Here is an 18,449-nt window from a genome sequence, read left to right on the forward strand (position 1 = left end):
AACCTCTGCCACCACTCTCGGCAACACTTCCACATTACAGAATATAAGTGATAATTAACCCCTCCTAGTTCTGAATAGCTTCCTGATTAGAGAAGTGGGATAAATAAACAAAGAAATCAAGAAGTTAAAGAGGAAGCTGAAATCTGAATTAAAAGCTCAACACTTCCACATTATCAGAGTATAAGTACCGTAATAATTAACCCCTCCTAGTTCTGAATAGCTTCCCAATTAGAGAAGTGGGATAAATAAAGAAAACAAGAAGTTAAAAAGGAGCTCGGTCTGGGGATTGTAACCAAAATACTAAGAGTCCAGGAGAGTTGCAGAACTCCCAAATGGCTTATACCCACAGCCTAAGGAGAGCACTAAAACATACGAACACACTGACAGCAGAAATATGAGTAGGAATACACAGCTGGATCCTAATACACACATTTATAAGTGTGCTCACAAGGAAAAAACAAGTGTGAAAATTCACTAGGTTATACTTTACTACCTAGGTTATTACTTGTTCTAATGATATGTCACTTTGATCAGAGGTAACAGACAATGAATACTTTCTGATACCACCTCCCAGTATAGAAATATAAAGCATGCTTTTATTAATAATAGCTTTAACTAATGGGGTGGTTGGGAATAAAGGACCCTGCCAATATTTCAAGTTTCAAGTTTGGGGACCCTTAAGAATGGCTCCTGGGAAGATTGTATACTTTAATAAACTACTTCACATAATTCCCTTACCACATTATTAGAACCAAAACATCTTGGATCTAATTGAGAACAGCAAAAAATACATGTTTTCCACATGAGTCCCAGCAGAATTCATTAAGTGCTTCAGGGTCAAAAATTTCTGCTTATACATAAAGCTATTATTATTCTGTATTTTGTTCAAACCACAACTTTCAATATTCCGTTTTGTATAATCCAATGATTAACCCCAAGAGAATAATCCGCACCATACCACTTTGTACATGTATCACCCAAGACAGAAGTTAATCCAAAACATCTGACCTTCTTCCTTACCTTCCTTCCATAAAGACACTGGTAGAAGATCACACCCACTGACCAGACATCAACTTTATTTGAGATCTTTGGTGGTTCTTTCCCAACCACAAAACACTCTGGTGGTAAATACCTGGGAAAAGAGGGAAATAAGAATTCTCAGAAAAATAACTGTATAAATCTAAGAAATGTACAGGCAAAGGTAAACACCTTGTTGGAAATGAAAATATCTGAATTTTAACAGCTGAAAAAGCAACTTAGACCTACCTGGAGAAAGTTGATGAAAAGACACTCTAAAATAAGGCAGTAATGTCCTATGAAAACTTAAAATACGTTTCTCTACTCACTGAGCGAGGTAAATATTCTTTCTGGTTCCTATTTCACCCACGCCAGCCTCCTTTCCCAGGGTTGTCCCTAATGTAAGTACCATTCAACAACGGTTTAAGGGGTGGGGGGGGGGGGGCATAAATGATGTGCACTCCCTTTTATAACAGCTGCATCAACAAACATTAAATCTAACTAGAGGTGGTATCAGTTTCCTTTCATATTGGCTGAAGATGTTGGTAAAAAACTATTTTAAAAGTCCCAATGATTTCAGGACCCAGAAGAATGGCTCTCTGAGGAGAATGGCTCTCTTCTTAATGTAGTTTCTTTGGGTAATCTGGACTGGAAATAACTACAATATATAATCAATAGTGGCACTGAAGTCCGTATTATCAAAGATATTTTACATTTCCCACTTTAAGGGCGATCAGGGGATTACTAGAAGACTAACTAACAGTGCAAAAAAAGCTAAACAACTACTTGTTAGAACAACTCAATCCTCATCTGAATTCCTTCCCTCCCCATCCACCCCTGGCCTCTAAAAAGACTAGCTGGACAGCCAACCACACCAAATTGTATGGTACGGAAGGTAAGTGCCTCTTGGCATTTAGGAAACCAAACAAATATGCTTCTACTCATTGCCTAGAGCCTTAGCCATGGCACAGCTGGAAGGTGGAATTCTGTAGATAACAGATTGATTTCTGCAGATTTCATGCTGGCAAAATCAGTTCTGTGAAACTATTTGAAAGCTTGCTATGCTTTGGTATAAAAATCTAAATTTATAGCTTGAAGGGGACCACAAGAGTTGAGAGGCAGAAAATGTTCAGATGATGGGCTTTCTTCTTTTTTAAAAAGAAGTTTAGTTTCATGTTGTTTCTCATTTATTATTTTTAACAGACATTTTCGGATGATTAAGACGACTGGCCTAGATTACTATTTCACAATAAAAATTTTTAGCCAAAACACACATTGAGAAATAAAAATACAGATATAGAAATCACAAAGAGGGGGGAAATGGCACAGAAACAATATAGAAAAAATAATTTATTTTAAAAACAGCTCGCCCTAGCCGGTTTGGTTCAGTGGATAGAGCATTAGGACTGAAGGGTCCTGAGTTCGATTCTGGCCAAGGGCACATGCCTGGGTTGCGGGCTTGATCCCCAGTGCGGGGCGTGCAGGAGGCAGCCGATCAATGATTCTTTCTCATCATTGATGTTTCTCCCTCTACCTCTCCCTTCCTTCCTGAAATCAATAAAAATATATATTAAATAAATAAATAAATAAAATAAAATAAAAACAGCTCTTCCAAGTGCTAAAATCTTCCCTAGTTTTCATGGTTCTTGACTCTTTAACACATAAAACAAATATGCTATTAGATATATAACAAATAGAATTTTTATTCTAAATGATCATTTTAATGTATTTATAACTTTTTTGTGGAGGTGGTGGGGAAGAACAGATGTTGTTGAACTTGTCTATATGCAGAGTAATAATTTAGCCAAATATTTAGAATACAAAAGACATTGCCACTTAATAGAAGTCTGGCAAATCACTTTCTAGGTCTCAGTTTCCTCCATCTGTAAATGAAGAAATAAACTAGTTCTTTCCCCAAATACTGAAAATAATAAGCATTCTGATTCCGTATCAAGGACTTTGGGAGGAAGAGTAGATGACAGTTCTATGACACTACACTAAAAATTAAAACAAAACAAAACAGCTGCATATTCCATGACGATATAATCCTCAGAGAAAAATGCTTCTCAAGGCCTAGCCTACAGGTCACTTACTTAAAAGTAGTATTTAATGTAGAATAATTCTAGAACAACCAAATACCACATAGTCACTTAGAATTATGTCCTCCTGTCTATTTTGCAGTTCTCTGGGACATTATAGAGGATGATATATTGAGGATGGTGATTATGACAATGTTTCTATCAATATGGAGACTTTTTAAACTTTCATAGAAATCCATAAAATTTAATTTTCTCAGTAGCCCCTCTCTACCTTGCTGTTTACTATAAAAAAACAACAACAAAACACCTCCTACCAACACTCAGTGAGTCCTTATTCATATACATCCCTCTCCACTTCTCCTCAGATTGCCTTGAAGCAAATCCCAAACACCACATAATTTTTATTTAAATTCCAACCACTGAATTTTTATAGCTTAGCAAATATGGCAATAGGTAGCAATGAGAAACCTAATTAAACGTGAAAAAAAGAACACACTATCAAACAAAAAGCTCAAATTTAAGTTCCAGTGAATTTATACAGCAAAGGTATAGATCTGTTTCCAAAATTTCCAACAGCAGATATTTCTGTATCATTTAGTGACAAGAACACTAACCCACAATAATCACCACAGTGAATACACAACTGTAACTGTAGCTTCTATTTTAAACCTGGAATCTCAAAAGTTTTAATTTAGTGACTAATTTTCACGATAGATACCATCTCCACAAACAATGAGAAACATTAGAAATTTTGTGAGTTTTTTTTAAGCAGGATTTGATTGGTTCTTTAATGCATATAACTTAAATATGATCAGACTGATAAGAACGGGGCCGATCCTACATGTTGTAAAAGATATTCCCCCACTCTTCTCTGTCTGCTTCAGATCAATACCTTCATTCCCAGGCAGTCACTAATCTTTAGATTCAAACATAAGTGATCTACCAACTGACACTGGGGTATAATAGCATGTGTTCCCCATCCCTTTGTGCTGCTACTGGAAGCTTCCTTCATGTTCAGAATCACACAGATGTGAAAAGGCAGCTCTGTTAACACACATTTACAAAAACAAAGTTAAATGTCTGAGCTATAGGTATCTTGTATGGTTCTCGCTGTCAAGAGTCATGCTAGGCAGAAGTAGGATGGTCACAGAACAGGCAGCTGGGGTAGAGTGGTTGGGGAGAGATGAGAGACAACAGAGGGGGGAAAACGTGGCTCAAAACTTTTTAGAATATAGCTGAGAGAGATGGATAAATTTTTTGGCAAACTGCAAACTTTTTCCTGTTTAGATTTTAAGGGTTGCTTTTTACATCCTGATTACTTTACATACTGATCTTCAGAATTCCTTAGTTCTTGAGAATCCATCATCCTCGGGCAACTCTGGAAACAAATCCTTCAGCCCATTAACCCCTGAAGAGAGAGACCTGCATTTGTACTGAAAAGAATTTAGGGCCATTCTTGATAAACAAATGAGCAACCTCTTTCTCTACCTACTCACTAGGGCCGACCCTAAGGAGGAAACACACAACTCATACACCTGACCACACATAATCTCTCTCAATGGTTTTCAAGAAAGGAAAGAAATATTATGACATAAATCTATACTAATAAAAGGGTAATATGCTAATTAGACCAGACATCTTCCAGATGACCTTCCGGACAAAACCACAGTGGTGGGGCCGAGGCAGAGGCAGTTAGGGGCAATCAGGCTGGTAGGGGAGAGCAGTTAGGGGGATCAGGATGGCAGGGGAGAGCAGTTAGGGGGATCAGGCTGGCAGGGGAGAGCAGTTAGGGATCAGGCCGGCAGGGAAAAGCAGTTAGGGGGGTCAGGCCGGTAGGGGAGAGCAGTTAGGGGAATCAGGCCGGCAGGGGAGAGCAGTTAGGGGGATCATGCCAACAGGGGAGAGCAGTTAGGGAGATCAGGCTGGTAGGGGAGAGCAGTGAGGGGGATCATGCCAACAGGGGAGAGCAGTTAGGGGGATCAGGCCAGCAGGCAGGTGAGCAGTTGGGAGCCAGTGGTCCCGGATTACAAGAGGGATCCCAGATTGGAGAGGGTGCAGACTGGGCTAAGGGACCCCCACTACGAATTTCGTGCATTGGGCCTCTAGTATAAATATAAGAGTCAAACCGCTGAAAAGACAGTAACTTTTGGGGAGGAAAATCTGCTTTGGTTTATATTTATAGCATTATTGCTCAAGCAGAAAGGATGTAGATATTAACTATTAATTATCAACACTTCAGTATAGCACAGCCACACCACCAGCCAACCTGGCAGATCTCCCAGATACCTACCAATAAGTACCAGCACCTTGTGACGTGAGCTCCATGCCATCCACTGAATTGTAGCTATCATCATCCATGATCTTGGAAAGACCAAAATCTGTGATTTTTATCTCTCCACACGCTGTACCATTTACTAAAAGAATATTACCTAAAAAGATAAAAATCTTCATGAATAAAAAGAGACTTACTAATTAAGAGAAAAAGCCAAGTAATAACAGACAAGAAGGAGACATCTGAACTCAACGTCCTGCACGCAATACCAAACATCTCAATCCCCAGAATAAAATGAGATCTGGACTCTGAATGCGGGGGAAGAGTCCTCAGTGTCTGGCTGCAACCTTCTATTTTCCAAGAATCACCTGCTTAATGTTCTAAAACTACTACTGTGAGCAGTGGAAATAAATTATAACTCGCCAAAGTAAAATATCACTTGTACAGTTGCTCAAAAATTGTGGGAAAGTTTCATCTGAACTTTCAGTAAAGATCTCTAAACCACGGTGTTTAGAACATTCATTTGGGGAGGGAGGGGTTGTCAAAGAAAACATACAAGGGAATCAAAGATAGTACCACAGTGCCACCTACAGCTCCTAAGGCAGGAAAATGTATTGGACTCAGTGATGGAAAACCCGATCACACAATGGCCACTCTTTAAAAAAAGCACTTCATCGTAATGGATTTTTTTAGTCATGTGAACTGTATTAGAACATTAAAGCATAATGAGTCGTGAGAGTTAATATGTAGCTACCAGAAGAGGAAAGCAAGCTTTACGACTGTGCCACACCAGGAGGTAAATGGGAATCCCCTTCCTAACACCAAAGCTAAGCTGGTTGGAGCTGTCCACAGCGAACACATGCAGACGTCAACAAAGAGTAGAGGCAAGAAGTCCAACTACCCTCTACTCTTTGCTGATGACTATCCAAGTTAGATAGTAACCATACAAAAAAGATGAAAAACTCTGCTCGGAACTTAATGTGCAAAATAAGTTGTTAATTTTGAGCACTTATCAAAGAGACCTGGAGTAGAGGAAGTGCTATGCAGTGTGAGTAATGGGAAAAAACAAAGCGGAGCAGTTCTTTCCTCATCGGGCTGACATCATGAACTGCCTGGGCTCTAAAGACAGGGCATTGTTTCTCTGGAGCATTTATTAGGACCCGCCCTCCTAAACCCAGTGCTTTGTGGCCAGGGCTCTTCTATTCCCACACCTACTCAAGCCATCTAAAGTCAGATGGTTTTAGCCTTCCTGGCTCCTGTCAAATTCTCTCACTTTATAAAATTAAGTCATTTATAAGACCAAAGAAAAGCCACCAATACTGTCTCCTAAAGTTAGACATACCTGGTTTGAGGTCATAGTGTATGATGGGAGGTTTTATTTCATTTAAGTACTTTAAAGCATTCACAATCTGCATGATAATGGATCGGGCCTCTTTCTCCGACATTAATTTGTGCTGTTTCAGGTAGAAGTCCAGATCATTTCCCTCACAGTATTCTAATACTGTACAAAACCTAAAGACAAATAAACCAACATTTGACCGCGAGATGAGAGCAAGCAGATTAAGACTAACTAAACCAGTCCCAGTGAAAACTTCAGGTAATTAGCTTCTCCTTTCTTCTTTGTTCCTTAAAAAAACCTCTTCTATTCTTTATTCAGTACTAGCTACTTGAGTGGGCAGAGGAAGAAACCGCTTACTCTCTTGGTGAGGAGACTCCACACCCCCCGACACTGGAATGTGTGGTGCTAAATAAAGCTCACACATGGCACACCTCAACTGCAATGTATCTTTATGGAAGGGTCTCCTTTACATATCCAAGCTACACCCCATTTCTAAACAAGCATATGTGATCAAATACACAGTTCTCACTACAAACATTTTCAATGACCCTGAGTGCTGACAGTGAGGAAAAAATCTCAGGTTTGCCCCGGTCCCAAGTACTGATTTCAAACCATGTCTCCTGGCAGTTTGACACAATACAGTACTACCATTTCTCTTTGCTAAACACAAGGTATAAAAGTACAGTGTCTATGGTTCTAACAAATGTGTTATTACATAGTATGGGTTTTCTTCCTTCACTTATATCAATACATTAAACAGACCCAAATTTAAAATTGCATGTGTTTATCTTTGAAGGCAGTTATAAACTGAAGTAAGGCATCCTGAATGGTTTGAGTAGTCCTGAGAAGAATACCTTTTAAATGATTGACAATATGGTTGTATGACCCGGGGTCTAGCCAGGAAATAAAAATCACTTAAGAGGCTTTAATTCAGGGAACTGAACACATAGATGATGAAAGACCTGAGAAAACAACTGGCCAGTGAGGTCCCCCAGAGGTCATCTAGAGCAGGAAGCCATTAGCACCCTAAGGCTAGAGGGCCAGAGGGAGATGGTGCAACCAAAACCCAGGGTCACCAAGGGAAAGTGGAACCACAATGAGGGAGGGGTGTCCTCTATCCCCCACCATCTCTGTCTCCCTATTGGCTGAACCCAGTTCATCAACAACTGACACACAAACACAGCCTGCAAGGGCCAACTCACCTAAGACACAGAACAGGGGAAGAATGAGCAGACCAGAGAGCAAACAAACTCAGGACTGAACTATGGGCCTCCGGGCAATTTGAAGCCTTCAAAATGCAATGCAATGTAATGTGGACATACATAGCCTTGTGGGATCCCAAACTGAACAACAACTTTATGCTCCTTATGATACATACTAGCACCCTATTTGAAAATGTCTGAAATTTGTAGATTCTATGAACTGAGACACGGAAATCTGGATTCTCATGCTTAGTTGATTTATTCTTTGACCCAAATGCAAGGTGAAAATAAAATCTCTCTTTTAATACTCAAACAACTCACAGAGGTCTTTCTTCTTTTTATTTTTTGTATTAGAGACATTTTATTTAAAAAAAGAAAATGTATTATAGCCTAAAATAGATTATATAACATAATACAGTATATATTTATATCTTTAAAATATTTTTGTGTCTAGGTTTGGTCCTTCCAAAATGCTGGTCTGACTTATTGTTGATGAAAATTCATCATACACACAACAGGAAGAACAAAGTAAACAACTCAAGAATAGCACAGATTCAACTCAATTTCTCAGATAAGTTTAAAGTATGTATAAATTCAAAACAGCAGATAATCGAAGTCATCATATTTATTATCTTTGAAATAGTTTTTGTACTTATGTTTTGGGGAGTAGGGGTAAGGGTCCTATCTAGAGTTCAATGGATTTACTCAAAGCAAAACAGTAAAGCCACCCTGTGGAGACCTGCTCTCTTCTACCTAGATATTTTTCTCAACCCCAATCCATGCTAAACACACCTGGAAATGGGAAATCCCAGAGATGATAGTTTATGTTCCCAAACAGAATTGTGGTCTCTCTTCGAGGTCACTTCTAAATGTGGGTTGGTTCTCTGTATAGCAATTTCTGAGATAGCTGCTGCCTGAACAGGCCAAAACTCCTAAAATTACACTGGGGGTCTAGAGGAATACTTGCTAGCCATACCCAAAATATGTTCTCCTGACTCGGTTCAGACTCCTACAAAGAAAATGTTTCCAAATGCTGAAACATTTCTCAACTGCTGGATAAACCCAGAGGTAGTACTAGAGCTTACCTATACCTGGTAATGAAATAACAATACTCAAAATTATTAAAGATCTTAGACTTCTGATTCTCAAATCTCCACCTATAAAATGAGAAGGCTGAACTGAGATCCCTCCCAATTCTAACATCTTATAAAGCTATGAACCTATATTTTAACACTTTTGAAAGGTCTGTCAGTGTTCATCAGTCTCCAGGGTGGGACAGAGACGCGATTGAACAGTCCACACTCACTGGTGCATGTAAGTAGGATGCTAGCACCAATTTGTGTGAGAGCTGATAGTTAAATTTCCAGGAATTTTGTGAGCTGGTTATTAAGCCACTGGTAGAATAAATGGATAAACAAAAGGCAGTTACGGCTAAACAATAGAATATATCTGGTCATAAAACGGAAGTTCTGATACATGACACAAAAAGGATAAACCTTGAAAAAAAAAAACATACTAAATGAAAAAAGCCAGTCACAAAAGCCTACGTCTATATGATCCACTCACATGAAAGTCCAGAATAGGAACTCTATAGAGTCAAAAAGTGGATTAGTGGTTGCTTAGGGCTGGGGGTAGGAAGTGGAGAAATAGGGAGATGATAACAAAGGTACAAGGTTTCTTTTTGAGGTGATGAAAATGTTCTAAAATTGACTATGAAGATGGTGGTGCATTCTGTGAATATACTAAAAACCACTGAATTGATTATACATAGTGTGCCACAAGAATTTTAAAAACATGCAATACCTGACTATTTAGTCAGGGACACTGACCTCTTTTCCCTTAGATTGTCAAATAAAAAGATGACAACAGCCAACACAATAGCTGTTGGGTATGAATGAATAAAAACTATACCTATTTTTAAATGTCAGATCAGCAAAAATATATTTTTTGGTGTACCACAGAATTTTAGTAGTTTATGTGTGAAATTAGATGAAAAAGGTTGAAAACTGCTGCTTTAAAAAAGTGAACTACATGGTATATAAGTTATATTTCAATAAAGCTGTGTGTGTTTAATTGACAGTTTGAAACTGGATATGTTGATAGTATTTATAACACAGAAATTGGCAAATATTACAAATTATCCCCACCAAACTGGATGTTAAACATTTATAGCACCAACTGCACACATCCTGTGGCCAAGAGATGTCTTAATTCACATACGACTATTTGCCCATAAATAAATATATTTGGTTCCCTCAAAGAGTTTTTCTTGGGCCCAGATTTAAACTCTATTCCATAAGTAGTCAACACACTACAAGAAAATAGCACTAATTACTAAGCTGAAATGGTGCAGCACTTACGAGTCCGTGTCCAGTGAAAAGTAATCGTACAGCTTAACTATTCTGGGATGATCCAGTTCTTTGTGAATCCGGTACTCCCTACATGCATGCCTATAAATAAAATGGAAAATTAACATTTGCATTCTGGCTTGTCTTTTAGAACTCATCAAGGATAATCTACATATTTTCTTATTTTGCTATTGTTTCTACCTATTCATTCAGTTCCATCTGGTTCCCTTATCTTTCTTCATCCTACTTTCTCTACTAGTATTTACCAAGCTGTTGAGAAGATAGTAGGTACTCAAATATTTGTTGAATGAATGGATTTTCATCCTTTCAAAGTTCATTCAGTGACAATCTTACCGCTTTTATAATTATATCCAAATATTAGAGCTTTAAAAATTATAAAGACAGTTTTTTCCTCTTCTAAAGCTGATACTTCATATCTATAAATGTTTATATCCTGGTGTTACATCAAGGGGAGCAATTAGCATATAAACTCCTTGGGTAAAAGGATTACTGGTTATATAAGGCAATTAGCAGCGCTTTGTATGTTTTTTAATCCTACTCCTTACAAAAAGGATTTAAAGGGCTATCAGCTTTATTTTCTACTAAGAAAATGGGAAATTGATAGAAAATGTGAAATTATGGGAAACCCCAGTTTTTTTTGGAACAAGAATTTAAATATGTATTAAGAGTTTTTATTTAGTACTTTTCCAATTTAGAAGCATTTAATAAGATTAGGAACACAAATATATATTAGGACATATTCATACACTGAATTTTAGGAGAATAGAACATGTTTATACAATGTAATTACAAATAATTTTTATTTACTTCTTTTCAAAGAACAACAGAAAATGATTATATTTTAAGTAACCTAGCACCATTTAGTTTGGGGCATTTTGTTATAAGGCAAGTCATTAAAAAAAATTTTTCCAGACTTAACAGGTTTGGCTCAATGGATAGAGCGTCGGCCTGCAGACTCAAGGGTCCCAGGTTCGATTCCAGTCAAGGGCATGTACCTTGGTTGCGGTCACATCCCCATTGGGGAGTGTGTAGGAGGCAGCTGATCGATGTTTCTCTCTCATCGATGTTTCTGACTCCCTCTCCCTTCCTCTCTGTAAAAAAAATCAATGAAATATATACAAAAAAGGAAATGCTTTAAAAAAATTTTTCCCCATAGTATGGTAAACACACACACACACACACACAACAACAACAACAACAACTAAAAGAAGTGGTGTTTTCTGAAATTGGTGTATTCCAACAGAAAGTTGAGAAAACAATTGGCGGGGAGAAAGAGGAGACTGAAATCTAAAAGTATATATATAAAATATATTTTCCCCCAATGGAAACTGTTGGACTAGGCTTATTTTTCAAGCTGCCACTTCTGGCAGTTTTTGCTTCTTCTGATGCTTCATTTCGTCATTTTTATGTCTCTCTGGAAAGAAAGACTTGCCACACTTAGAGTAGCATTAGAACAGCCACTACCCTGGGACCAAGAAACCTGGATTGAGTCTGGGCTTTGTGGCCCCACCTCACTGGGCTTCACCACCACTGTACTGGATTGACAGCTTTAAAGGGGGTCCCTGCAGATCCATGCCTCCGGAGCCCCTGTAGAGACGCTGAGCAAAGAAAATGGCTTTGGCCCAACTCCCCATTCCACCAAAGAAGCTCCACACGTATCCTTTTTCATATATCAAGATTGGTGTAGTATTTCATTTGGTAAAATATAGGTGATGCTGTTCAAAAAACAAACTAGTTTAAGCTCAGGTCGGTCGCTCAGTGGTTAGAGCATAGGCCCTCAAACCAAAAGGTCTCAAGTTCGACTCCTGGCGGGGACACCTACCTAGGTTGCAGGTTTCAAGCCTTGGTCGGAGCTCACGCAGGAGGCAACCAATCCATGTGTGACTCTCTCTCACATTGATGTTTCTCTCTCTCTCTGCTCTCCCTCCTTCCCTTCCATTCTCTCTAAAAACCAATGGAGAAAATATCCTTGGGTGGGAATTAAAACAAAAAAACAAGTTTAGAAACCTATGGACTAAATAGATATCTGTTCAAGTCATTTTTTTTACTCTAGCATACTATAAATCCATAGTTCCCTGCACTTTTAACATTTTGATTTTGTGCATTTCAAAGTAGAGACCAATTTCTGTCAAGGTACAGAACACAGAAGAAATGAATGGAGACAAAAATTAAGAATCAAAGGAAATGTCATTCAAACTCCTCACCAACTAAGGGAAGTTAGCTCTCCCTCAAGGTCACATCAGGCTTTAGGCCCGCTTCTCATGTTTCATCAGGCAAGGCAGTAGCTCTGCCATGGCCGTCATATTTCAACTTAGCATCCAAGGGATTAATGCACCATAAATACAGAAACTTTACTAAGAAACTTATCCACTAAAGTGTTAATCTTTGACTCTCTTATAAGTGGATATTTATTTATTTATTTTTATTTTATTGATTTTTTACAGAGAGGAAGGGAGAGGGATAGAGAGCCAGAAACATCTATGAGAGAGAAACATCGATCAGCTGCCTCCTGCACACCTCCTACTGGGGATGTGCCCGCAACCAAGGTACATGCCCTTGACCAGAATCGAACCCGGGACCTTTCAGTCCGCAGGCCGATGCTCTATCCACTGAGCCAAACCGGTTAGGGCAGTGGATATATATTTAGATTTTCAAAATTATGTTATCCTAGAAGATTAGAAAAGAGTATCCTACAAGAATATACTAATTAAAATGCAATTATTTCTGCAGAAAGCTTTATATGAAATTGTCCTACTATAGAGATTTTAATATAATATGTTGGGGCATTAAAGAAATCTAGTAATACCTATTAATGCATTTAATAATGCAAAAGTAAAACAATCAGTTTACTTTTTGTTTGTGGGAAAGGAGGTGCAGAATATAACTCAACATTAAAAACAACAGCCTTTTACTTTCTTTGATTTTTTTCCTTCTTTTTTACCCAAATAAATGTCTTGATTCCAATTGGGACTGGAAAGTCATCCATATGAAAGGAAAAGCAATTAGAAGACCTACTTTGCAGGGTTAGAGTAGCATTTTCATCTTTCCACAACACTACTTTTTAGTTTAATACTGAATTTTTAAAGCACTCTCTAAAATCTGTTATGTGCTTGATATAAACCTCTTTCTTTTTCCTCTTGATATAGTTGTAATTTTATATAAACCTCTTTAAGGTCAAAGAAGTTAATGACATTTTGCTAATTCATTATTCTCTATAGCCTGAAATTCATCAATATGATTTCATATCACTTAGCAAGCAATATCTTTCAAAGAAAGGTGGAAATGCTTAAGAATTTTCCCCGAACGATGAATGGAGGTCATAATAACTTTGCACACCCTCTCCCCAGTGTCAACTACGAAATGGCCACTACCCACATGGCTCCAGAGGTGGTCAGGCATGCTGATTCCCACCTCTGGTGAGGAAACAAAGAGTAGGAAGGCACCACTGTAAGCCTGAGCTGGGTCAGTAAGGAGCTAAGAAACATGAGACAAACTCCTCCACTTGCTCTCTCTGTCTGAAAGAGAAATGTGAGAAAGACAACCAATTCATACCTACCAGGACTTGCCCAATATGTCAAGGAGGTACACAGTCCTGGCTTCAATACCTCACTGTTTCAAACCGCTGGGATGTGAACACCTACTGGAGTTCTCTTTAAGGTCAGCCTAGAAGCTGGATATTGAGACTAGGCAAAATATGTACAGATCCTGGCACAGGAACTATCTTCTTGAGAAGATAGTCTTGGTTGACCTTGGTCTTGGCTGACCAAAGTTGATCCCTTGTAGAGTCAATTGATTTAGAGTGGTCAGTACATACATGACAGCTGGAGAATATTTTAAAAGAGGAACATATACTGTTCCGACACTTTTAGGCATTCTGAGGGTCTCAATATAATGGGGACATTTCTCATTTATAACTGGTCAGAACAACATGTGGTTTCCTTCTCTGAAGTGCTCCTGGCATTCACTGAAGCCCGCCAGTCCCTGCACGTCAAGTGACTGGAATGTACTTATAATAATGTAACTGCTCCTCAGAAGCATCTGGATTGCAGCTGCCTGTCACGTAAGATACACATACAGAATGCCATGCATGAACCACATACAATCCCCTCTCCTATCTCTGCTAAGCCCTCTCTCTCTCACTACCACAGGAACATTCTCTTCCCCAGGGCCAAGAGCCATTGCCAATCTGCATGGAATAGGAAGAGTTCCTGGGTCCCCATGAACAATAGGTATAAAGCAAGAGTTGCCTTGGTCCATGTGTGAAAAAGTGGTTGATAATGTAGAAATGTTTATTTTTCCCTTTGAGATTTAGAAGCCAACTAAAAGGCTACTTTAAAGTCCATTGTTTTTCCCCCTCCAAAGAACTATTTGTAAGAAAAAAAAAACCAAAACTGCTTTTGGAGAAAGGAGGCAGGTTCTTTATAGCAAAAGAGGCCATCTCACTGAGCCGGCATGGCTTAGTGGTTACCTATTGATCAAGAGATCAAGGTTAGATTCCCAGTCAGGGCACATGCCCGGGTTGCAGGCTCAATCCCCAGTGTGGGGCATGCAGCCAATCAATGATTCTCTCTCATCATTGATGTTCCTCTCTCTCTCTCCCTTCCCCCCTTCCTCTCTGAAATCAATAAAAGAAAAAAAAAATGTCTTAACTCAGTACTTGTACCTACAACAAGGAAACAACATTAAGCACAGTGGGGGTCTTAATAGCAAATTGATTCTGCATGGCCTCCAGTGTTCGGAAGCTCAGAGGAAACAAGCATAACCTGACATTAATGGAACAAAGAAATTGACAGCTGCACATATAATGACTATTCATTCTAAAGAAGGCACCCCCGACCCCAAGTGCAGATGAGGGCCAGCACTAGTGGCATTCTGGAGAGGCAAGCACAATAAATGGGACACTTAAGATAAAAAACTTGAAGACCGGCAAACTATGCCTGGGGAGGTGAGCACAGCACTGAGGAGCTGAACAAGCCAAACAAGTACCATTGAGGCACATCAGGTCCCCCCCCCCCCCCCCCGCCCCGCCCCGCTGTCTGTCTCCTCCATAAGGAAATGACTGCAGCAGCTAAAAAGTCCCACCAGTCACCTCCCAGGGTCTCCCAACCACTAAAGGACACTCTCCTCTGGTTTCTATAGACAAGCAACAAGCCTATTTCTGAGGCTTTGTTTATTGTAGCTAATTTTATACAAGACAATAAAAGGGGAGGTAAAGAGCATGGGCTTTGGATGAAGGGAAGTCTAGATTTAAATACCATCTCAGCCATTTCTTTTTTTTTCTTTTTTTTTAACGTTAATTCTTTATTGTTCAAAGTTTTACATATATAACCATTTCTTAATTGTTTAAATTCTCCTAAGTATCAGTCCTCATCAGTAAGGTGGGAAAGTTATTCTCTCCTAGGACAGTTATAAGGATTAAATGAAAAACAATATATGTAAAGCTTTTAATACAGTGCTCAAACTTCAGCCATTATCACTAAATTTTGAAAAATCAGACACTCTAGTATCACTTACTTGTGGTAATTCTCCTTTTTTTCATCTCTCCAGTTTTTATTTAACTGGTGAATTTTCACAGCTACATATCTTTGTTCTGTTAGGTCAAATGCCTATAAAGAAAAGAAATACATTATGTTCTAGATAAATGATAAGAATTACAGGCAACTGATTTGAAGCTTCTATTTAATAGAACATACTCAAAGTCCAAGATGCAATATTAAATAAAACAGCAGCAGAAGACAACACATCACATATGTGTTTCAGAGCAGCAAGCATCTTCTTGAAACTGTGATCAGATAATTTAGAAATCTCCAGACACACTGGCACCAAGGGGTGTAGAACATAAAACTAAGCATACATGAACAGAAAGACAGCTCATGCCTTAACAGACACTTACAAACAATTCTCTTTCTGGGCATCATCTAACCTATTTGGGACTTTTCTCCCTTAGGTTGTCTCTTGTCCCTCAGCTGACAATGAGACCTGATATGCCTCAATGGCAAGTCCTGCCACTTTTAAAATGCTGGGGGACACAGACTGCCTTCTTGAAAAATAACCCCTCAGAATACACTTCTTTGCTATGTTTGTTTAGAAAATAACTTTGTAATTTGCCATATTGTGTTTATTAAAATAAAAACAGAAACAAAACCAAGAAAGAAGCCTTGCCTTTAGTCCCATTCATATATGCTGAGTAAATTAAAAGCAGCTCTTGATTCCAACAATGTCTGAAATTAGTCACACCGAGCCACTTCTCCAGCACTGTCCAAATAAAGGGACACACTTTCCCCAGAGACCACCACTGTTGGCAAGTCCAACATCAGATAGGTAGTGCTCTATCATGGGAGTAACAGATGAGTTTTTGAGGATGTTGGGTGTAAATCACAATTTCATAAAGTAGTATTTTTATACAATAGACGACTTCCCAATTCCAAAGGATTTATTGAGGAACTCCTTTAGAATGAATAGTCTTTTTTAGTTTTTAAATTTCAGATTAAAAATTTAGTACTTCAGTTCCAACATTGTTACCACCCATCTGCCAGTTTCCACAAATATATGAATGCATAAAAGCAATAGGGACAGAAACACTCTCCATGAATAGTGGCTATTGCTCTACAGATCTTTTAAAATGTAAGCTATCTCTAGGAAAGCACTGCATGCAAGAGATGGCTGCTTATAAAAAAAACTTCTAATTTACACTAAATATAAACCAGTATTTTTAAAATATGAACACTAGCCCAGCCGGTGTGGCTCAGTAGTTGAGCATCAACCTATGAACCAAGAGGTCACGGTTTGATTCTGGGTCAGGGTACATGCCCAGGTTGCAGACTCAATCCCCAGTGTGGGGCTTGCAGGAGGCAGCCAATCAAGGATTCCCTCTCATCATTGATATTTCTCTCTCTCTCTCTTCCTCTCCATTCATCTCCCTTCCTCTCTGAAATCAATAAAAAATATATTTAAAAATCCATTCAAATAGAATACCTTATTTCACAGAAATGGAAACTTTTGAATTCTATTTTTCCTACAGTTTGAAGTCCACCTGCAAGCATGTACCATAGCTTTACAGTAGAGAACCATTTCAAGTCAAAAGCCATATTAAATACCACATAATTTGTAAGAACACTAAATGATACTACAAGTATCATTTTCTCCAACTATCACACCATATTTCTGAACCCAAGACACTGTGATCACCTGATTTAAGAAGAGCTTTTGGAGCGTGAAGAACAGCAAAAGAATAACTACATTAAATGTACACATCATTGTAAGAAGCATCTAGATTTTACAAATGTTAAAATGCTTTAAGAATACATAAGGAAAAAATAAGATAAAGAAAATACTAACGCCCTAACTGGTTTGGCTCAGTGGCTAGAGCATCGGCCTGTGGACTGAAAGGTCCCAGGTTCGATTCTAGTCAAGGGCATGTACCTGGGCTGCGGGCACATCCCCAGTAGGAGGTGTGCAGGAGGCAGCTGATCGATGTTTCTCTCTCATCAATGTTTCTAACTCTCTATCCCTCTTCCTTCCTCTCTGTAAAAAAAAATCAATAAAATATATTTTTTTTAAAAAAAGAAAATACTAACAAGTACTGGGAAGCACCAACAACCAATTTTGATGATTTTAAAAAAAGAAAGACTCCCAATTCTGGGTATATTACCAAAAGACCCGAAAGCAGGGTCTCAAAGAGATATTTGCACATACATGTTCAAAACAACACTATTCATAACAGACAAGAGGGAGCAACCTAAATGTCTACTGACAGACAAATGGGTAAAGAACATTTGCTACATACACACAATGGAATGTTATGCAGCCCTAAAAAGGAGGAAATCTGGCACCTGCTTCAACATGGATGAACTTCGAGGATACTATGCTAAGTCTAATAAGCCAGTCACAAAAAGGAGGCCTTGGCTGGTGAATATATTAGAATCTGCAGCTATAAACTAGCTGATTTCCTCATTTAGTAAAAATCAGTTGGAGGCATAGGAGTCTACTTTGCTGGCCCAATGGAAGCACTCTAAGCCAGGACCCTCCTTCAAAATTCCAGTGCTACTAAAAACTCTGACTTAGAAGATAAGAACATCAAAAAGCAGTTTTTCAAGTAAGAATTATCTGTAACACATCTATTCAGTTAAAAAATTTTTATGAGAATAAAAATCACATAATTCCATTACCCAGATATTAGTGTTGTTTTTCCTTCCTGTTTAAAACATTTTT

At 38.5% G+C, this 18,449-nt stretch overlaps 1 protein-coding gene across 1 annotated transcript in view; it reads right to left on the reverse strand.

Moving 5' to 3' along the window:
- The window catches only part of TLK2 (tousled like kinase 2), a gene marked incomplete at its 5' end in the record, with an annotated part of 85,766 nt that overhangs the window by 6,444 nt on the left and 60,873 nt on the right, over positions 1 to 18,449 (reverse strand). Inside the window, 5 exon segments of the mRNA XM_079799206.1 lie at positions 1,021 to 1,132; positions 5,347 to 5,485; positions 6,671 to 6,840; positions 10,230 to 10,319; positions 15,753 to 15,844. Of these exon segments, the coding sequence (XP_079655332.1) occupies positions 1,021 to 1,132; positions 5,347 to 5,485; positions 6,671 to 6,840; positions 10,230 to 10,319; positions 15,753 to 15,844 (603 nt within the window).

This window comes from Cnephaeus nilssonii (genome assembly GCF_951640355.1).
Source record: "Cnephaeus nilssonii genome assembly, chromosome: 19".
NCBI lineage: Eukaryota > Metazoa > Chordata > Mammalia > Chiroptera > Vespertilionidae > Cnephaeus > Cnephaeus nilssonii.